At 38.5% G+C, this 22,165-nt stretch overlaps 3 protein-coding genes and 1 pseudogene across 4 annotated transcripts; 3 read left to right on the plus strand and 1 right to left on the minus strand.

Annotated features, from left to right (window-relative positions):
• Window positions 1-40: 40 nt before the first annotated feature.
• Window positions 41-8,296, plus strand: LOC147871730 (uncharacterized). The gene is made up of 5 exons (XM_087360318.1): window positions 41-182; window positions 271-343; window positions 2,213-2,297; window positions 2,436-2,605; window positions 7,936-8,296. Exons 2-5 carry the CDS (start codon window positions 289-291, stop codon window positions 8,193-8,195), a joined length of 570 nt encoding a protein of 189 aa, XP_087216444.1. The 5' UTR covers window positions 41-182; window positions 271-288; the 3' UTR covers window positions 8,196-8,296.
• On the plus strand, window positions 1,913-2,025 carry LOC147871731 (U5 spliceosomal RNA; annotated as a pseudogene).
• Window positions 8,248-22,027, plus strand: LOC147871732 (uncharacterized). Of its 2 annotated transcripts, none has more exons than XM_087360293.1 (10): window positions 8,248-8,389; window positions 17,393-17,465; window positions 17,604-17,764; window positions 18,150-18,234; window positions 18,373-18,542; window positions 18,928-19,012; window positions 19,142-19,314; window positions 19,701-19,785; window positions 19,924-20,093; window positions 20,198-22,027. In XM_087360293.1, the coding sequence occupies exons 2-10, from the start codon at window positions 17,395-17,397 to the stop codon at window positions 20,275-20,277; spliced, it is 1,080 nt and encodes a 359-aa protein (XP_087216419.1). In that variant the 5' UTR covers window positions 8,248-8,389; window positions 17,393-17,394; the 3' UTR covers window positions 20,278-22,027. The 2 variants fall into 2 exon arrangements, with proteins under 2 accessions (XP_087216419.1, XP_087216420.1); XM_087360294.1 differs by lacking the exon at window positions 8,248-8,389 and adding an exon at window positions 14,771-15,514.
• On the minus strand, window positions 10,042-14,979 carry LOC147871733 (uncharacterized). The gene is made up of 2 exons (XM_087360295.1): window positions 14,910-14,979; window positions 10,042-14,554 (listed from the first exon to the last, which is right to left on the minus strand). The coding sequence occupies exon 2, from the start codon at window positions 12,917-12,919 to the stop codon at window positions 11,990-11,992; it is 930 nt and encodes a 309-aa protein (XP_087216421.1). The 5' UTR covers window positions 12,920-14,554; window positions 14,910-14,979; the 3' UTR covers window positions 10,042-11,989.
• Window positions 22,028-22,165: the final 138 nt, after the last annotated feature.

The raw sequence follows: 22,165 nt of genomic DNA on the forward strand, positions 1-22,165 counted from the left end.
CTCTGACGTTTCTCTGTGACAGAAAGTTGCTCACCACAGCTTTCAAATCCAGCAGACTGTGCTTAAGATGGTTTCTTGCGACGAAAAGCACTGAAGAATCGAGCTACTCTACCCTCTGTTCACAAATATAACAAGGCTGTTTTATAGAATGGCATAAAACAAACAATTCTTCATCTCAAAAAGTGAAGTATAATTACAAGTCAATGTTCAGTAGCAGACTACTGTAGGCTGAGGACCTCTCCAGTCTCAAAATCATATTTCTCTTTCTAGTTTTACTGGAGTCCCGAAATGCTGCATCTTTCATTTGTAATTTTTGGTCTGCTTTTACCATATTTCGTCCAGAGTAAGTACCTCCAAAAGTAACATTTTCAAGTTTTACCTCTGGTGTTGGGTTAAACACAGATTAGGGTGTGTATTTATTATTAATGGACACTGATAGTTGATCAGTTTTGTTTGAAAGTCCTCTTATGTTATGATGGTGCACCACAGAATTGTTATCTTGATTGTATTCTGAATTTAGAACTGGTTTATTAGCATTGATGTAGACATCTTTCAGGTATTTGGTGACAGATTTGGGCTTAAGCCTAAAAGAAGGGTTAGATCTTACATCAGTGATTACAGGTATCCAGTTTGCACCTAATCTAATTAGCAGTGAGTTGCACAAGCTTCTCCTTGCCCTTTGAGTTAAGTTGTAATCCATGTCTGGTATGATCATTCCTATTTGAGGATGAAATGTCAGTTAATCCAATATGTGATTTGTCTGCATTCCAAAGGGCACACTCAAGTAGAATATTTCCACTCCCCACCAACTTGTCTATATTGGGCCTGTCATGGTTGCAAAAGGAAAGTACTAGAAATCTGTAGACTTTGTAGATTATGATTGCATAATCTACTTGAAGGAGAAATTTATGGGTTCTTACTTGTTCAGTAAGCTCCTGATTATGAGTGTTTGGAATATTCATGCATTACGTCTTTTTTAAATAAGCACAGGTGAAATAGGCCTTCAACTTGCCTGTGGGGTGGGGGTGGGGGTTCTAAAGAAGATGGATGAAAATCATAATAAAATTCTACTGACGGTAAAACAAAGGCTTCGTGTACTTAGGAAATTTGAGAACAAAGAATGGGCAACAGAATTTATAATAAAAGTATGTGATAGGGATTGAGTGATTCCATCCTTGAAAGAACACCATATAACAGGCTGACCTACTGATGGCGTATTTTGGGCATAGTTTTCTGGGAGTCCAGTATCACTGGTTTGATTATGGGGTAAACTTTCTCCAGAGCTAGTAAGAAATCAGGAAATCAAGAGTTCATGTCATGGTGCATGCTAAGAGAAGTTTTGAAAAGATTGACAGTGAACTGAAAAATGGCTTCAGAGTGGTGCGTGTGAAGTGGACTTCCGGCACATGACAGACGGACATTGTAAGAGCTGCCATGAGACAAATGAGAGTGAAGTTCATTGCTGTCATGAGGGAGAGTCTAAAGAGTTTTCAGAACAAGTGAGCATTACAAACTGTTTCTTAAAGAAGGTCTGTTGTGTGAGGAAAGTTAAGCAGTTTGTGAAGTTCTGTGAATGCACCAAACAAAATAGTTTGGATTAGCTCTTTTTTTTATTATTTATGCATCTTCTACCCTTCATTAGCCCTGATAATCAATACAACTGGTGGGAAAGGGAAATTCTTGAAATCTGTTAACTTTTTTGGTTATGGTTGTAAAAGAAAAGTTGTTTAACTGTGATGTCTTCGTTATTATTGTATAAAATATGAAAGAGAATTTCTTGAAATCAGTTTGGCTATTATTCTGTAATTCATACTCATGTAATTCGTATTTGTTTCAACGTCAATAATTACACGTTTCCCCAGTGCGTGGGGTTTTATCTAATTTTTTATTCTTCATTATTTAGCTTATTTAAAAACTCTGGTTTCCCTTCAATACGCATAAATCTTTCACCTTTTACTAAAGTTTTCTGTTGAGGGGAACATATGATTCATACTGTTTCATTCTTACATTTGGATTACTGATTGATTTTTTAACTTTGTTGTATTGAGAGTGTCAGACAAAAATGACTACTGTGCAGTTTTGGGATCTAACGTAATATTATTCTCAAACGCTACTGTGTCGTTATTAATTCACTGTTACAAATTCCATTGCTCATCTTAAATCCTAGATGAAAACTGCTTGTATTTTCTTTCTACATGCTGTATGTTCACAGGTGTGGGGTATGGAGGGTCATCGGAGGAAGCAACAGAAGCAGCTGCTAGATCAGTTTCGGACAGGATCTTAGTTGCTTCCGAAGAGTAAGTGTTCATCATTACTTCTCTCTGATGTACAGAGAATATTTCCTTCAGCACAGGGAACCTGTAAAAGTATGAAAGTAAACCACCAGGTGTATCTGAAGTCTTGACATGATAACTGTCTGTCCCTTTGTTTGCTAGGAATTCTGACATCCCACTCGACCCCATTAGGTCACTAGAGTCGATGTGTGCGTCTCGAAATTGGCCGTCTCCATCTTATGAAGGAGGACTCGCTGAGCAGGGCTCATACACCTGTACGTGTATTGTGATCAAACAACAAGAAGAAGAATATTTGAAGCTTCAGGAAACAGGTTAGTTGAGTCATAGCACTGGGTATACGATGAGTGCTGTGTTTGTGAATGTGTATGCTATGATGTGGTTAGGAATACCGATAGGTGATGCTGTATGTTCACAGGTCTGAGGTATGGATCTTCAAGAAGCCAAAAATGCATCAGCGAAAGTTATTATTGACAAGTTGTTTATTGGTTCATAATAAGGTTCAGATAATTGTACCTACAAGATGTCCGAAGTTGTGTTCATCATTTTTGTTTTTGTGCATTGCAATGCACTTATTGTAGGTGCTGTAAATTTAATTTAATTCCTGGTAAATTTTGTCTACATATATGCATGAAGATGTCTGTTACGCACAGGCACAAAAATGAACACACTAATGGTACAATTATCAGTTCTGGGAAAACACCAATAATAACTTTAGTTTGCTTACTTTAGGTGAGTGCCACTAAGAAATCTGTGAATCATCTCTTCCTATAATCCTGTCATCAGCTTGCTGAAATAAGCTTAACATTTCTTCTTTATGTTTTCAAGGTTATGCCTGCAAGCCTTGTTCACTAAAATGTGTGCGATGTTTACCAGTGTCTCTGAATGGATTTTAGCATTAAAAATGGCTGTCTTCAGCGTTGTAGCGTCGTGTATTCTGGTGAAAGTTTACCAGCACGGCACTACAACCTGGAAGACAGCCATCTTCATACTCGCCAATTTGAGAATCTCAAATCTTGCAGTTTATGTTTTATCTGTTTCTTAATAATAAGATTTAATTCATTATTGTTGTGAGGTTTAAGTAAGCAGTAAATAATACTTAAAATGCAGTTTATACCTCAAAGACAATTAAACGTGTGTCTGTTACGAATATCAGTTAGCTGTGCATTTGAGAGAAATTATCACTGTTTATTCTAAGAAAAATTAATGGAAAACAGGTGCACAGTATCTGGTTTGCAGATTACGAGGTGCGATCAGAAAGTTTCCAGACTGTGTCAATAGAGGGCGAACCGGATGTAGTACGAGCTTCTGCCGCTAGGGGGTGCGGCCTACAATCATAGTGAATCAGTGTGCCAGCTGGCATAATCGAAGTAGCATTTGTTTCTTGGTTACGGGCGTTTTGGTAGTGCATTACACCGACCCTCCTGCGATTTCAGAATGGTGTGTGCATCACATTTTGCCAAAGACTCGCCAAAACGGCTACGGAAACCTATGAAATTCTAAAGCAAGCATTTGGGGAGTCCGCAAACTTTTGTGTGGCATTCACGTTTTAAAAATGGCCGAACCTCTGTCGATGATGACGAGCATTCTGGACGACCATCTTCGAGCACAACGCCCGAAAATGTTACGAAGATCGACGTCGTACCATCAACGACTTGTGCGACATTGTTGGGATAGGCTATGGGACCTGTCAGCTGAATCTAAAGGTAGAACTCCACATGCGACGCATCATGACAACGCGCCAGCACACACCGCCCTCAAAGTTCGGCAGTTTTTGGCCTCAAACACCATGGCTGTCATCCCGCACCCTCCTTATTCGCCGTGTGACTTCTTCCTCTTGCCAAAGATGAAAATTCAGCTAAAGGGAAGGAGATTTGAGACGATAGAAGAGATTCAGGCAGAATCGCAGATGGTGCTTGACAGGCTGACAAAGAAAGATTTCCAGGGATGCTTCCAGGCTTGGCAGCGGCACTGGGATCGTTGTGTTCACTCCCAGGGGAACTACTCCGAGGGTGATGGATGAATTTAATACCTGAGATAAGTGTACAGGTTTTTATAGGCGCAGTCTGTAAACTTTCTGATCGCACCTCGTACATTGCAATAATAGCAAATTGATAAGGTGAAATGAACAGGATGCTTGGAATGTTTAACAAAAAACTAGAGAAGTTCCAGCTAAAAGTAATGAACTTGACAGTGACTGTCTTGTGGATATGGATATGGCATGATCTTACGTGTTTGACAGCTGTTGAGGCATCTGCAAATTAGCTGATGACAATAGGGAGGGCTTCTTGAGCCCATAGCACAGTATGGAGTCAGCATTTGTTTAGTAGCCTCGTTTCTGTGAAACAAGTGATTACTGACTGAAATGCTTCAAGCGCTCGTATTCACGCTGATTTTGATCAGGCTTTGTTACTTCCGTTGTATATTTTACGTGCAGAAGTTTGGAAATTGCATGATCTGTGAAATAATCCTACAAAATAGACGATGCGGTACTGGAATGTTTAGATTGTGTCATGTCGATGACCTGCTGTGGGACATCGGAGCGTAATGAGAGATGACTGATGAAGTGTCTGGTACCTGAGTGCCTGAATGTGAAATGTGTGGCTGCTACGTAGTTTATGATACTGACTGATTATAAAATCTTCTCGGGCAACCAGCCATGTCAATTCGCAGCATAAGTCAGATGTTTCGGGGACCTTTCCTTTCTCCGTTATCAGGGAGTGGTGTGATGGATAACCAGTGTTGTTCATGTGCATAATTGATTCCCCTTCCCATGTGGCCATTGAGCAACTGGGGTAGTTTAATCACGCTGAGCCAAGCACAGAACCTGCTCATTAACGTGGGGCAGAAAGCAAATAAGGTTAGGCAGTGCTAGGACCGGACAGGGCTGGAGAAGACGGAGGTCATGTTAAGTGACACAGAGACCAAAAGAAGCTGGAGGTGTTACTGCAGTTTCAGATGATGGTACTTTTGACTGATTTGTGGATTTTGGACGATACTGATCAGGTCATTCTGACACAAAGATCCAGATGCATTCATTGGTCTGGCTCCATTGATTATGTATTTTAACAAGAAACATCAGCAACATGTCACATCATTCCCTGTAGGTTTCTGAAATGCTGGACTTTGCTCCAGATTGATGCTGCTGGTTGCCTGAGAAGATTTTATCACATTTAGTCACTGTGAAAGCTTCAAGTCATTTCTGACTGATGTTCAGTTTTGAAAAGTTTATCATTATCATACTTTTGACTATGTTATGTTACAAGTTATATGATTATGTTTGATTTTCAAGAATGGTGATATAGGAAGTCACATTTTCAAATAGTTTATATGTATATATATATATATATTATTATTATAAAATTATGTTTGCTAAGAAAGCAAAGCATTACTGAAAGAGGGAACATATTTCATATGTACATTGTTTTCAACAGTAATTAGCCAGTTAATGTATTTAAAGCAAATATATATAATTACAAAATTATATGAGATATTTATTACTATTTTCATGTCTTCTTCTTCTTATAGCGTTATAACACTGTGTGGGTCTTAGCTTGTTCAATGATTTTTTTCCATACTGTCCTATCATTCACAATTCTTCTCCATCCTCTTACTCCCATCGTCCTCACATCCTCCTCCACGTCGTCTATCCATCGTTTCCATGGTCTCCCTCTCATCGTTCTTCCAATCGGTCTCCATTCCATCACTCTTCTAGTTACCCGGTTTCCTTCCATTCTTGCAACATGGCCAAGCCAGGCTAACCTTTTGCTTTTGATCAGCCTCACAATATGTGCTCCCTGTATGATACAATCTAGTTCATGATTCATCCTAATTCTTGTGAAAAATAAATTAAATTATATTACATCCTATAGTTGTACCCTAAACAGAAGAATTAGGAAAATAAATAAAATTTCACTTCATTTTAGTGTGCTAATGTAGAGGTTTAGGGGGGATTAGATAACACATTTTCCAAATTGGAAAGTCTGACTGTGAGGTGTATAATGTTTCCACTTTGAGACATGTATAAATACATTTTGGTGTTTCCCGATAGGAAGAGAGACAGTCATATCCATCACATCTTGTTCGACAAAAGATAGCATTCAATTATACTTGATGTCTAAGCTTTCATAGAAATTTACTGAGATAACGATCAATATCCAGTGGTTACAACAGTTGGGGAGTGACTGTTACAAAACCAGTGAGTAGCATAAAAGCTTAATAGGGAGAGATTTAATGCGAATAAAGTACACAGTGTGAATATTAAAGACCAGGAAACAACTTTACAACTTCAGAAATATTTGAAAAAGTGTTATAGTGAACCTAACATTCTCTACCATAGAGAATGTATGTAGTTACAAATTGAAGCAGCATAAACTATGTTTTGATGATGAATTCTGAAAATTAACATTAATAGCAAGGGGATAGTTTTCAGTTGTGGCAAAATCAAGACAGGATGAATGGAGATAGCCTAAACAGTATAACATGAGAAAAGTTGATGTTTAACAACAGAGAAAGGGAGACTATTTGAAAAATAAAATCAACTTGAACACAAAGGAAGAACAAAAAATATTGCACATGTGTTTGAAGTGCTGACGAGAATAGGGGTTCTCTCTGCGTTTCTGATAATGTCATCTCTGGTTGGGACGACGATGGCGCCATCATTCTACTTAGTGTGTTAGGGATTATTTGACTAAGATATTTTGTTGTGTCTTCTGCTTCTGTTTTGTAGTGTGATTATTAATCTTTTCTGTATTTGTTAAGAAATATTGAAATAATTTAGTAAGAGCTTAATATTTTTTATTACATTAACATTTATCTTTATTAATGAGGTCAATATTGCTGTAGAATATTTCCCTGATTTATTTTTTTCATGTTTTCCAGACTGTTTTTATCTTGTTTTTTTGCTCTAGGCTGTTTAGTGTGGTTGTCACATTTAATCTGATTTTGACCTCCAGGAAGTAAGTATCTTACAATATTTCTTGCAGTGAATTTTCATTACTTGGTTGTTCCACTATTGACAAATTAGGTAATCTCTTTTTATCTTTGTGATCCAATCATTCTTTTCAGATATTTTATCACTGTTTTTTTTGGTGAAACTTGCTTATACATTTTTAAGAAATTATTTAGGAATGTGTTGAATTTTAAATCTACATCAAGGCTGTTTCATACTGAGTGCCAATTTTCAATCCATGTGTTGTACATTCTTTAATAGTGTCTTCATTTCTGAGTCTGATTGGTATTCTGTACTTATGATAACTGGAGATCGACTTTTTTATTATTAATATTACTAGAAGTTGTACATCGTGATCAGATGGAGTAATTTTGGATTCTTATGGGGAAATTAACTATTGCCATGACATTGAAAAATGCTACTCGGGCATTTTACACATTTTTATGGTGACTTTCAATAAGATAATTTGTATTGATGATAATGGGACCACAGTTGACGATGTTGTGCTGTAGGTTTAAAAAGATAATTTATAATGCTTTGTAACTTGTTTAGGAAAGTCAGCATTGCCAGTGGGGGCTCTATATATAGCTAGGACATATATGTTGGAATGTTTAGATTCCAATTGCACAATGCAGCTTCTATTTCTTGTTATTTTAGTGACACAATACATTTATCTAATTAAGTATATTGCAGCAAACTACAAGGTCGATTCTGAAAAGTTGGCGTCGTTCATCAAAAAGTACCTCAAGTCAGCCGTAGCATCGGGAGAGCTTGTGCAGACCAAAGGCAAAGGAGCTTCTGGTTCGTTCAAGTTATCCTCTGGTAAGCCTGAGAAGGCTCCGACAGTAGTTACTACTGCTCGCGGCAGGAGTTCTTCAACGTCTGCACCGAAGGAAAAGAAACAGCAGCAACCTACAAAGGCAAAGCTGAAATCTTCGAAAAAACGCCGGTGAAGAAGACTCCTGAGAAAAAGAAGCAGGTTCCAGCGCCGAAGGCCAAGAAATTGCCATCTAAGGCTAAGAAAGCTACAAAAGTCCCTACCAAGAAGCCGAAGCGCCGAGACCGAAGACTACTGCAAAATCCAAGGCAACGAAGAAGGCAGCTGCCAAGAGAAATTGGCACCTTCTTTTACCATATTTCGTCTAGAGTAAGTACCTCCAAAAGTAACATTTTCAAGTTTTACCTCTGGTGTTGGGTTAAACACAGATTAGGGTGTGTATATATTATTAATGGACACTGATAGTTGATCAGTTTTGTTTGAAAGTCCTCTTATGTTATGATGGTGCACCACAGAATTGTTATCTTGATTGTATTCTGAATTTAGAACTGGTTTATTAGCATTGATGTAGACATCTTTCAGGTATTTGGTGACAGATTTGGGCTTAAGCCTAAAAGAAGGGTTAGATCTTACATCAGTGATTACAGGTATCCAGTTTGCACCTAATCTAATTAGCAGTGAGTTGCACAAGCTTCTACTTGCCTTCTGAATTAAGTTGTAATCCGTGTCTGGTATGATCATTCCTATTTGAGGATGAATTGTCAGTTAATCCAATATGTGATTTGTCTGCATTCCAAAGGGCACACTCAAGTAGAATATTTCCACTCCCCACCCACTTGTCTATACTAGAGCAGGGCGCTCCTTTTGGAGCTCCTAGGGGGGGTTGGTCAAGTTTGTAAAACGCAACCAAACTTGGTTAGTCCCAAAGTGGAGTTAGTTTAGTGTCTCATTCAAGTGTTTTAACCCCTGAGTAAGAAACTAAATTAACCCACCCGAATGGGGGATTTAAACACTTGACCAACCCCCCGAAGGGGGTTGGTTGCGTTTTAAAATCTTGAGTAAGACACTAAACTAACCCGTGTGTAAACAAATATAAGGTGATATTGTTGATGACGTCATTTTTTGTCGACAACGATGGCTAATCCTTTCGGAGAGCTTCCTGTAATCTGATGTTTTAGTTCTTTGCGTAGCTTTTCAGAGGCCAACTGTTCTTGATCAGTCAACTTTCTATGTCCAGCAACACCATTGCTAATCTTCGTGTTTTTTTTTCTTTTTATTTTTTTCTGTTCTTGTTGTATACGTTTTTCTATGTTTATGAATGTTACTCTCCCTTCGTTTTACTTTATTTGTTAAATAGGTCTGACGGATTAGTTCTTTACGTCGCTTTTCAGAGGCCAACTGTTCTTGGTCAGTCAACTTTCTACGTCCAGCCCCACCCCTGCAAATCTTCGTCTTAAAATCGATCATAAAGTCAGTTTTCATAATAGTTTTCGTAATCGTAATATATCGAATGGGTATCAGTTTACCTTATTGAAGTTGTTGGAGTTGGTACTTCAAATACTTGATAACGTGTTCTTTCACTTTTCTGATGTTTTAGGCCAACTGTCAGTCAATATTCAAGAATGCGAAGTGCTCCTTCTGGAGCAGTGATAATGCGACTGGCTTGATATTTTTTGATTTCTAATCTGATATTTTACTTCTTTACTTCGCTGTTCTTGGTCAGTCAACTTCCTACGTTCAAAACCCAACCTTTGCAAATGTTAGTCTGTTTCTTATCCCTTCTGTTCTTTTTACATATTTTTTTTACGTTTATGAATGTAAGTCTTACTTACCTTTCCTTCTTCTCTTAATATTTTGCTTTAGCTTTTTTTAATTGTGAGATAAGTCTGATCTTTAAGTTTTTACTTCGCTATTGAAAGGCCAAATGTTCTTGGTCAGTCAACTTACGTATTGTTTGTGTTGAAATAGTATGACAAAAGAGGGAAGTGAATTTTTGAAGGCAATATACGAAGACAACAGAATAGAGTAAAGAAATGACCTAAAATTTGTTATTGTATGATTCTTTCGAATAATAAGAGTGTTACACTTTTACATTAATCGATAAATTTCCTAGATTTTGTAATATGATTATCGTCGAAGATAAGCCATTCATCGTTGTAACGTCGCCATGCCTTAAAATGTCCGTCGTTTCCAGTACCGTTAATGTCCACAAATTCGACCGCACTTTGCAATTTCCAATGTTTTCCATACATTAATTGGTTGTTTTGTGTAATTCTCATTATTTGAAATGTGCGTACTCCATTTAGAGTTAATCTATTTATTTCCAAAATCATGTACTTTTGACGGTCACCAACATCAATATCTGTCGTTCCACGTACGTAGTGTTGTTGACATTCCGTACACGTTCCGTTAACTAATCCTTCCCAAACGCTTAAGTTACGTACCAACATGACAATAGCGTTCTTACGTAGTCGCAAATTATGTGGGGGCAGTGATCGTGGTCGCAAAGTGTCTAAGTATTCGGGTGTCACCATTTCACTGAACTTTTCTATGTCCGAGTCTTCGACACCATCAATGCTCGAGTAGATTCGCTCAGTCTTTTCGTCTAGTAAGTCAACAACTCTCTCATTTATTTCGTCGACGTCACAATTTCTTGCAGCAAGGATTGCGGTAGTTTCGAGCATTTCGATGTCATTGTTTCTTATGATATCTCCGCAAATCTTTTCGATTAAATCGCCCGTGGAAACCATGTTTTCAGGCACTTCTACCATGTCGTCGTGGTCGTTGAGGCGTCCTTCGCCGAGGTCGAGTAAGAATTTAGTCCATTTTATAGCTTGGGGTGTGGCGCGCATGTTTTCAGACAGTGACGTGACCTTAAAGTGTTTCCACAAAGGCGAATATTTTATTGTTGAATACAGTGTTGACGTTTTGTTTGAATTGCGTAAGACAGGTAAAATCTGTCTAAAGTCTCCACCGAGCAACATAACTTTACCTCCAAAGGGTAAGTTACAACGTGTGAAGTCTCGCAAAGTTCTATCGAGTACATCCATACAATACCGTGGTGCCATTGGTGCTTTGTCCCAAATAAATACGTCTGTATCTATCAATTCTTTTCCTCTGTTATCCGTTATCGAAATGTTGGTGTTAGAGTCAGGCAAAACAGGAACGGGCAGCCCGGCTACTCTGTGGACAGTGTTTCCTTTAGGCAACAAACTTGCTGCGATACCTGTATAAGCCATCGTAGTGACTTTCTTTTGTCGTCCTACTAACAAATGGTACAATGTTTTATATGTGTAAGTTTTACCGCATCCTCCTGGACCATCAATGTAGAAGTACAGGTTTTTGACAGTTATTTTTTCGTCTATATGATTAAGTATTAAGTCAACGATTTCCTTTTGTTTCTCGTTGAATGATTTGTACATTTCTTCACCAATTCCAATGTGTTCCTCAACAGTTAATTCTTTGTTAATTACTGTCTGTAATTTTTTAATTTCCTGAGGCAGTGTTGGAAAGTCTTTCAAACTTTTCCCTTCAATAATTAACAATTCATTAATATTAGCATGAGCTTTGTCACGTGCGTCAGAGTCAGAAATTTTATCTTGTTTTTTTAAAGTCTTGCGCCATTATATCGATGAAATCATTGAAAAGCTCTTCGGGGTGCAATGGGTGACAATGGATTAGAATCTGAACAAACAACACACGTAGCTGATAAGGCATTTGGTAGATCGCACCTTCTTGCATTCAGCGTCATCTTCGATCAGTCCACGTGCTAAACAGGCTTCTGTGAATGTTTGGTAAGTGACAGTGTCGTAAGTCTTTAAGTCCTCATAGTTTTCTGCGCCTTTCACATTCATCAAAAGAACACGAAGATGGAATGTTTCTTGATCTCTAGGGCGTCCGATTGTGTGTTTACCATCTCTTCGTGGAAACCATGACTTCTGTTTCTTCAAGTTCGTCTTTTGTTCGTATTCAACAGTTTTCTTCTTCATCATTGGTACCTTTCATTCCTGCTCTCCACGTATAGTGCTTTGGAATTTCGAAATAATAATGCACAGGCAGACGTTTGATTGCATGACTGTGTTTGTGCATTTCATTTTCAAGAATGCGATGTGCTGCTTCTGGAGCAGTGATCATGCGACTGTCTTGGTAGTTGGTGATCTCGTCGTAGTGAAGCTCATCTCCTTCGATGATTGTATAGTTTGTCAAATCACCACCTTTAAAAGCATATTTGAATAGGTACTTTACTGAAGTAATCGACGATACGGACTCAACATTGATGTGACAATTTAATTCGTGCATCAAATACGGACAGTATGGAACAACGTCTTGATTTGTTGCGACAAATCCATTTTTTGCGGAGTAAGTGCGTTCATTATTTTGTTGTTTGTAGTTTGGATAACCGTCTTCGACGATTATTGTGCAAGGAGAAAAGTGTTTGGGAAAACCTTTACTACGCTCATTTCCCTTCATGCAACGCGGACTACATTGATGAATCACGTTACGCGTAACAATGTCGTAGAGATTTGGTTCTGTTTCGGGGTCTGGTAGTTCAGCGCAAATGAATTTGTCAACATCTTCATCAGTCTTAATTTTTGATCCTTCTTGGAGGATTAAAAGGATATGTGCATGCGGAAGTCCTCGCTTCTGAAACTCAACTGCGTACACGTAAGCGAGCGACTTTCCCGTAACTGAATGTTTGGTCAGCAAATCCATCAAGTGATTGAGTTTCAACTTGAATGCTCTGTCAACGAAGTCGGGTCTGTCTGGTGGTGTTTTATGTGGTTCGAGATTTTCGCGAATTTCACGCCAATTAGGATTGGTCGTAATGGTGATGAACAAACACGGCGTGCCGAAAGCAGCGACCATTGCCATTGCTGCGTCTTGGTACAGTTCCAACATGTATCGTGGCGATCCAACGAACGATGAGTTCAAAACTTTAATGCGCCCGATTTTCTTCTTCTTTTCTTTTGCAAGTTTGCTTTCAAACTGCTGCACTTATCTACACGTTTACCTTGTTGGAGTTGGTACCTCAAGTAGTTGATAACGTCTTTTTGACGTTTAATTTCAGTATCAACCAAATATTGTTGGAAAAGTTTCCCACTTTTTGTGATTGGATTAAATTCCTTTTCGCGAGTAGCGATTCTATAGCGAGCGAACATTCCTCGTGTTAAACGATCACCAACTTTAGCATCTTTCAGTCTGAGGTCTTTATGCCATTGCATTGTGCCGTAAGGAAACAGAAGGGGATAGACAAAGGGTTCAACGAATGGATTCATTGTCGAAAGACGTCTGAGTCTTTGCTCCTTGGTACTGTAAACAACAACATACGAATCAGGAATGTCACCGTCGTCGGTTTTAGGACACACAACAGCGACGTCATTGCTCCATTTCGGATTGTACCTGTTTTTGTCGTCTCCAGGAAACATCGACATAACCAAGTTTAGCTCCGGTTCAGACTCGTTGTTACGCTCAGCGTTTTCTTTTTCAAGCTTGTATTGGTAGTTCATCATGCGATAGGATTCTGCGTGGACGTTAATGCGCGAAATTATATCAGTTAATTTCGTGACAATTTCTTCTTTGGTGTCGCCTTTCGAATTCTGACGTGCATTTTCTATTCTTCTTCTTCGTCGATCATAAATAGTTGACCAAAAGTTGCATTCTCATTATCTTTCGGAAAAGATGCCGCATTCATGTTATAATAAATTTGGCCATGCAATTTAAAACAATATGGCCCTGGTCGACTAATTCCGAAGTCCATGAGATTCGCTTGAAATGATGCGAATGCCATCATGTTGTTGTAAACACGACATTTGTTGCGAAAATGTCGAAGAGAAAAGAGTTTTCTAAGTTCATCAGGGTTTCCATGTGCACAACAATCATAAAACGATTTACTGGAACGTTGAGTCGATTCATCAAGCCAGTGATGTTCGTCGTTGTTGAAATGTGCTGCTATTAGCAGTCGTCCTTGGTTCTTCATTACTAATTTACTTTGATATCTAATACTTTCCTTTTCAGCGTCTTGTTTTTTTCTCCTCTGTTCTTACCGAATAAGTTTTTCTACGTGTGTCGTTAATATGGTCTCGTCTATCATTGTAAGTCTTCTTTCGCTCTTCTTTATTTCTTAAATACGTCTGATATTTCAGTTCTTTACGTCGCTGTTCAGAGGAAAACTGTTCTTGGTCAGTCAACTTTCTACGTCTCGTGTATCATTGTAAGTCTTCTTTCTTTCGCTTCTTATTTTCGTAATCGTAATATATCGAGTATATATATGAGTAGTATTATTAGTATCACTTTACCTTGTTGGAGTTGTTGGCTCTGGTACTTCAAATAGTTGATAACGTCTTATTTTAGTTTTCTGATGTTTTCCAATAATGCGATGCCACGTGCTGCTTGTAGAACTGTTATAATGCGACTGGCTTGGTAGTGAAGCGTTATTATTTGTTTACTCGGCATATGATAGCCTACATATTCTTGTGTATTTCATGGTCGGAATTCCTTTAGAGAGAGGCGTTGAAGTCGTGACTGTTCTGCTTCCTGTAGGGAAGAAAATGAACTCAAGTTGCCAAGTAAAGAAATGACGCGAGTGGATTGCGCTAAATAAATATTTGTAGAACCTAAACCATTTGTGATATGTAAAATCTGAAAACAGATATGGAAAGCTCTAGAGGTAATACGTATTTCGTACGCAATATGTCCAGATCCATCTGTTACGGTTTTCGAGAGGCGGGCGCTTAACGCCGCCAGATGCATTAAAAATTGCACACATTGGTTCATTAAAATTACAATAAATATATAAGCAATTATAATTACAACAAAATACATTACAGATTCTTAAAGGTCTTTATTTACTGATCATTTTACATATTGGTTACATTACCCTTACTCTTACCATTCCTGAGGAATGAACATTTAAAGGTGACTCGGCTATGGATAACGCTATTTGATGACGTCATTTCATGAAGACAACGAGGAATCAGAAATTTTTATAGTAAGAAGATAAAAGAAACACAGGTGAAAGCCTTCAACTTGCCTGTGGGGTGGGGGTGGGTGTTCTAAAGAAGATGGATGAAAATCATAATAAAATTCTACTGACAGTAAAACAAAGGCTTCGTGTACTTAGGAAATTTGAGAACAGAGAATGGGCAACAGAATTTATAATAAAAGTATGTGATAGGGATTGAGTGATTCCATCCTTGAAAGAACACCATATACCAGGCTGACCTACTGATGGCTTATTTTGGGCATAGTTTTCTGGGAGTCCAGTAACACTGGTTTGATTATGGGGGAAACTTTCTCCAGATCTAGTAAGAAATCAGGAAATCAAAAGTTCATGTCATGGTGCGTGCTATGAGAAGTTTTGAAAAGATTGACAGTGAACTGAAAAATGGCTTCAAAGTGGTGCGTGTGAAGTGGACATAGTCAGTGCTGCCATGAGACAAATGAGAGTGAAGTTCATGCTGTCATGAGGGAGAGTCTAAAGAGTTTTCAGAACAAGTGAGCATTACAAACTGTTTCTTAAAGAAGGTCTGTTGTGTGAGGAACGTTAAGCAGTTTGTGAAGTTCTGTGAATGCACCAAACAAAATAGTTTGGATTAGCTCTTTTTTTTTATTATTTATGCATCTTCTACCCTTCATTAGCCCTGATAATCAATACAACTGGTGGGAAAGGGAAATTCTTGAAATCTGTTAACTTTTTTGGTTATAGTTGTAAAAGAAAAGTTGTTTAACTGTGATGTCTTCGTTATTATTGTATAAAATATGAAAGAGAATTTCTTGAAATCAGTTTGGCTATTATTCTGTAATTCATGCTCATGTAATTCTCTTGGTCAAGTTTATAAACTTCATATAGGAGTGAATGTTCTGAAGGGAACATACCAAGCTCAGATCTTAATAACACTGGTGTTTCACAGTGATACAAATCTTATAAACTATATCTGGCCAAGGTGTATTCTGGATTTGTGCAAAGTGAAGACTTGAATGTGGAAGATTTCATAGATAAAATTTTGGCTGTGACGCGTACTGCTTGAGTGCGTTAGTCGCCAGGTACCGACTGAGGGCGAAGGTACTGTGCCTGTTACAGTTTTATTTTTATGGAAGCCCCACAGCCCAAATGTTACGCCGAGTTTGAAATCTGTGTGTGTATCTTGTGTTTTCTTTTGATTGGTTTGCCAGCTCTTCCAACACAGACCTTGCCACACATGCAAGGAATTTAAGGTGCAGTGTGTCTTCTATGTGAATGTTCTTTGCTGGTCTTGCTGTTGTTCATTTTGTTTGAGAACATTTGTTGAAACTATCTTCACTATACCAGTGTTGAAATCTTGCAGGGATTGTGACTGGATGTTGATGTGCTGGTCAGGAGCCTGCTTCTGCTTTGCAAGAATTCACATGCCCGATTTATTATTCACTTGTTACAGAACTTTCATTCAGAATTTGAATGACTTTTTTATTGTAATGACAGCTTTTGAGCATGTATTTAAAGTACAAGGATACAGTTTGGTCCAGTATAATATGGATTTTTATAGAAATTCCATCAATGCATAACATTTACATTTTATGATATTCGTGCAGAGATAACCGTATGGAAATGACAGATGTAACTTGGGACACTCCTACTGTCTGTCACATCTATCGTAGGTAATATACGATTGCATAACGCCTTTGAAACACAGTGGTAATAAAGTGTACCACAAAGAGCGTTCAGTGATAGTGCCATTTGGCCACAGAGTATAATGTTTCTGCTTTCTATCATTCTGACAGTAAGCATTGATAATTTCGCTAAAGAGCATTCACCGGTTGAGGAGGCTGTTTTTTGTTAGAAAAAGAAAGTTTATTTTTAAATATTATTTTCACAAGTTTCAGCTGCAAAAGGTTAAAGTTTATACTTGAGGAAGCACCCGACTGTTTCAAGGTACCAGATTGCAAGTGGTAGGGTGTGTGTCATTACATGTTTTGGGGCGGAATTCTGCAGCATAGCGTCGTTTCGTACTGTTATTTCATTCTACTCGTATTTGTTTCAACGTCAATAATTACACGTTTTCCCAGCGCGTGGGGTTTTATCTAATTTTTTATTGTACATTATTTAGCTTATTTAAAAACCCTGGTTTCCCTTCAATACTGAAGATTTCTGTTGAGGGGAACATCTGATTCATACTGTTTCATTCTTACATTTGGATTACTGGTTGATTTTTTTAACTTTGTTGTATTGAGAATGTCAGAACAAAAATGACTACTGTGCAGTTTTGGGATCTAACGTAATATTAATCTCAAACGCTACCGCGTCCTTATCAATTCCCTGTTACAAATGCCATTGCCCATGTCAAATCCTAGATGAAAACTGCTTGAGTTTTCTTTATACGTGCTGTATGTTCACAGCAATGGAACCTGGTCCTTCAAAGAGGGTGAGGCAGGAGGAAACGGCTGCATGTGCCAGCAGCACGTCTGAAGGGTAAGTGTTCATCATTACTTCTCTCTGATGTACAGGGAATATTTCCCTCAGCACAGGGAAATTGTAAAAGTATGAAAGTAAACCACCAGGTGTATCTGAAGTCTTGACCTGATAACTGTCTGTCCTTTTGTTTGCTAGGAATTCTGACATCGCCATCCGTTTGCTGCAGTTGATATGCATTTGCCGATGTTGGCCACCTCCTGCTTACCAGGGGCAGCTGACGCATGATCGGAAGTTCAAACACTTCTGCATTGTGCGGAAGCAGCGTGAGGAAGAGCAAATGAAGCTTCAGGAAACAGGTTAGTTGAGTCATAGCACTGGGTATACGATGAGTGCTATGTTTGTGAATGTGTATGCTATGATGAGGTTAGGAATACCAATAGGTGATGATTTTGTGTCGTCATAGTAATCTATAATTTCCCTAGAAAATTTTGAAATTATTTTTAATATTTATATGAATCATACTGTTTCATTCTTACATTTGGATTACTGATTGATTTCTTAACTTTGTTGTATTAAGAATGTCAGACAAAAATGACTACTCTGCAGTTTTGGGATCTAACGTAATATTAATCTCAAACGCTACCGCGTCCTTATCAATTCCCTGTTACAAATGCCATTGCCCATGTCAAATCCTAGATGAAAACTGCATGACTTTTCTTTATACGTGCTGTATGTTCACAGGTGTGGGCACTGGCCAGTCAATGCAAGAAGCCAAAGAAGCAGCTGCCAAAATTATTTTGGATAAACTGCTTCTTGCTTCCAAAGAGTAAGTGTTCATCATTACTTCTCTCTGATGTACAGAGAATATTTCCTTCAGCGCAGGGAACCTCTAAAAGTATGAAAGTAAACCACCAGGTGTATCTGAAGTCTTGACCTGATAACCGTCTGTCCTTTTGTTTGCTAGGAACTCTGACATCACACTCGACCCCATTACGTCATTGGAGACTATGTGTCTCTCCAGGAATTGGCCGGCTCCTTCTTATGAAGGAGTACTCGCTGAGCAGGGCTCACACACCTGTTCCTGTATTGTCACGAGGCAAGAAGAAGAAGAATATTTGAAGCTTCAGGAAACAGGTTAGTTGAGTCATAGCACTGGGTATTCAATGAGTGCTATGTTTGTGAATGTGTATGCTATGATGTGGTTAGGAATACCAATAGGTGATGATTTTGTGTCGTCATAGTAATCTATAATTTCCCTAGAAAATTTTGAAATTATTTTTAATATTTATATGAACCTTGCTGTTTCATTCTTACATTTGGATTACTGATTGATTTCTTAACTTTGTTGTATTGAGAATGTCAGACAAAAATGACTACTCTGCAGTTTTGGGATCTAACGTAATATTAATCTCAAACGCTACCGCGTCCTCATCAATTCCCTGTTACAAATGCCATTGCCCATGTCAAATCCTAGATGAAAACTCCTTGATTTTTCTTTAAACGTGCTGTATGTTCACAGGTGTGGGCACTGGCCAGTCAGCTGAAGAAGCCAAACGTGTCGCAGCTTCTTTTATTTATGAGAAGTTGTTTGTTCCTTCTGAATAGTAAGTGTTCATCATTACTTCTCTCTGATGTAGAGGGAATATTTCCTTCAGCGCAGGGAACCTGTAAAAGTATGAAAGTAAACCACCAGGTGTATCTGAAGTCTTGACTGTCTTTCCTTCTCTTTCTAGCAAGTCCAGCTTGATACCTCCAAATTCCCTTCGGGCCCTGAAGGAATCATGCAAATATCTTTCTTGGCCGGCACCTGTTTTCAGGAGTGGTCCAACACAGGAGAGGTTGTTCACCTTTACCTGTGTTGTGACCAGGCAAGCAGAAGCAGAATATATGAAGCTTCAGGAAACAGGTTAGTTGAGTCATAGCACTGGGTATACGAAGAGTGGTATGTTTGTGAATGTGTATGCTATGATGTGGTTAGGAATACCGATAGGTGATGATTTTGTGTCGTCATAGTAATCTATAATTTCCCTAGAAAATTTTGAAATTATTTTTAATATTTATATGAACCATACTGTTTCATTCTTACATTTGGATTACTGGTTGATTTTTTTAACTTTGTTGTATTAAGAATGTCAGACAAAAATGACTACTCTGCAGTTTTGGGATCTAACGTAATATTAATCTCAAACGCTACCGCGTCCTTATCAATTCCCTGTTACAAATGCCATTGCCCATGTCAAATCCTAGATGAAAACTACTTGATTTTTCTTTATACATGCTGTATGTTCACAGGTGTGGGGTTTGGAGGGTCAACACAAGAAGCCAAAGAAGCAGCTGCCAAAATTATTTTGGTCAAACTGCTTCTTCCTTCCGAAAAGTAAGTGCTCATCATTACTTCTCTCTGATGTACAGAGAATATTTCTTTCAGCACAGGGAACCTGTAAAAGTATGAAAGTAAACCACCAGGTGTATCTGAAGTCTTGACCTGATAACCGTCTGTCCTTTTGTTTGCTAGGAACTCTGACATCACACTCGACCCCATTACGTCATTGGAGACAATATGTCTCTCCAGGAATTGGCCGGCTCCTTCTTATGAAGGAGGTGTTGCTGCGGGAGGCCTATACTCCTACACGTGTATTGTGATCAAGCAACAAAAAGAAGAATTCTTGAATCATCAGGATACAGGTTAGTTGAGTCATAGCACTGGGTATACGATGAGTGCTATGTTTGTGAATGTGTATGCTATGATGAGGTTAGCAGTACCAATAGGTGATGCTGTATGTTCACAGGTGTGGGGTATGGATCTTCCGAACAAGAAGCCAAAAATGCATCAGCTAAAGTTATTATTGACAAGTTCGTTATTTGTTAAAGGTTCAGATAATTGTACTACAAGTTGTGTTCATCATTTTTGTTTTTATTTGTTGCAACGCACTTATTGCAGGTGCTGTAAATTTAATTTAATTTTGGTACATTTTGTCTGCATACAGTGAAACGTCTATCCATCGTTCCCGGATGCATCGTCTGTTTTGTTCGGTCCCGAATACATCCCATATAAAATAATGTTACATTTTGCCGCTTCTATCGTTCCTCGGACTATCGTTTTATCGCATCGATCGTTCAAAAATGTTAGTCCCGGCCCAAAATTTTCCCGCAATGATCGTTTCTGAGAATTTAAAATGCTGGGTTTTGAGATAAATTAATACCGAAAGACGCACAATGTTTTTGGAATACGCAGTAGCGGTAACATGTTATGTCGCCAAACCATTCTTTTGGAATGAGGGGTGATAGTTGGAGTGAATGGCGGTGCTCATTGTCAGAAATTTTACGATTTTAATTTGGGTGACTCATATTTCGTTCCAGCGATGCCAGATGGCATGTGCAGTGTGAATTTCTTCACAAATGCTTTTATTATAAGTACAAAGGAAAGGCCGGCGACACTTTTCATTTTTCTGGTTCATCTCGTTTCCAGTGGTTCAGTGTCTTCTACAGCTACGTTTCGTTGAGTTCGGCAGTAACAGTACTTCCATTCTTCCTGTTATAGTTCCAGTCTATACTTTTGTTGTTGTTCCCGTAAATATTTTGTTATTCCTCTTACTCCTGTTAATTATTTTGTTATTATTCCTGTACCATCTCTCGCCCAGTAAAACAAGTCAGAATTCTTCTAGAAAGATTAAAAATCATAAAAGAAGTTGAGAAAAATGCATTTGAAAAAAGAATCGACTTTGCTAAACGCCTTGGATTAGCACCATCTACTTTAAATTCAATGATTGCAAAGAAGAAATAAATCCGAAAACAAACTGACAAGTGCGGTAATTCATGCAAAAAAAGGAAAACCGGAAGGAAATCAACTTTCAGTGAGCTAGAAAGTGTCCTCTTCACTTGGTACCAGCAATCGCGGGCCTCAGGAATTCCTGTTGATGGCAACATCTTGCGGGAAAAAGCCAAGACGATAGCCGCAAGACTGAATATTGAAAATTTTGCAGCGTCGAATGGCTGGATTAGTAGATTTAAAGAACGACATGGTATGGTCTACAAGAAGTTAGCCGGCGAAAGTGCTGCTGTGGATGTGGAAAGAACGGAGCTGTGGCTCGAGAGTCTGCTGGAGGGACATTTATAATGTGGATGAGACAGGACTTTTCTACAACGCCCTCCCGGATAGGACGCTGGCATTGAAAGGTGAATCTTGCCACGGGGGAAAACGTGCAAAACACCGAATTACTGTTCTTCTGTGTGTTAACAGTGACGGTAGTGACAAACGGGTTCCGATTGTAGTTGGAAAATCACTAAAACCGCGTTGTTTCAAAAACATGAAAAAACGTCCGGTGAAATATCACGCCAACAAAAAGGCTTGGATGACCACAGACATCTTTACGGCGTTCTTAAGTTCTCTGGATGCCTCCATGGGCACACAAGGCAGAAAGATTTTGCTGTTTGTAGATAATTGTGCCGCTCATCCGAAGGACACGACATTTCTACGAAATGTGAAAGTCGTGCAGTATCCAGCAAATTGCACGAGCGTTTACATACGCTTGATTTAGTCTTTCTTTTATGCGCATAATATTATTGAACGTGACGAGGAAAACATTTTGAATGTGGAAAGGTCTCTGTTTGGCTTAAAACGTAAAGTTTCGACAAACCATTTGTCCATTAAAGACTTTTTTGGTAAAAAGAAGTAACTTTGAAAGAGAAACATTGCTTTTTTTAAATTTTTAATGCTTTCCCGTATTCATCGTTTTTATTTCCCACCCCCGCCGAAA

This window comes from Zootermopsis nevadensis, unplaced genomic scaffold (genome assembly GCF_977971745.1).
Source record: "Zootermopsis nevadensis isolate Lab colony 2312 unplaced genomic scaffold, Znev_1.0 Znev_ptg000042l, whole genome shotgun sequence".
Classification (NCBI taxonomy): domain Eukaryota; kingdom Metazoa; phylum Arthropoda; class Insecta; order Blattodea; family Termopsidae; genus Zootermopsis; species Zootermopsis nevadensis.

What these genes read in the sequence shown, in the direction of transcription:
- LOC147871730 (XM_087360318.1), top strand. Translation starts at nt 289, where the DNA reads ATGCTGCATCTTTCATTTGTAATTTTTGGTCTGCTTTTACCATATTTC. An exon ending in TTTACCATATTTCGTCCAGA is followed by an intron (nt 344 to 2,212) that starts GTAAGTACCTCC and finishes GTATGTTCACAG; the next exon opens with GTGTGGGGTATGGAGGGTCA. An exon ending in TTTGAAGCTTCAGGAAACAG is followed by an intron (nt 2,606 to 7,935) that starts GTTAGTTGAGTC and finishes AGTATATTGCAG; the next exon opens with CAAACTACAAGGTCGATTCT.
- LOC147871733 (XM_087360295.1), bottom strand. Translation starts at nt 12,919, where the DNA reads ATGTTGGAACTGTACCAAGACGCAGCAATGGCAATGGTCGCTGCTTTC.
- LOC147871732 (XM_087360293.1), top strand. Translation starts at nt 17,395, where the DNA reads ATGGAACCTGGTCCTTCAAAGAGGGTGAGGCAGGAGGAAACGGCTGCA. An exon ending in TATGAAGCTTCAGGAAACAG is followed by an intron (nt 19,315 to 19,700) that starts GTTAGTTGAGTC and finishes GTATGTTCACAG; the next exon opens with GTGTGGGGTTTGGAGGGTCA. An exon ending in CTGCTTCTTCCTTCCGAAAA is followed by an intron (nt 19,786 to 19,923) that starts GTAAGTGCTCAT and finishes TTTGTTTGCTAG; the next exon opens with GAACTCTGACATCACACTCG.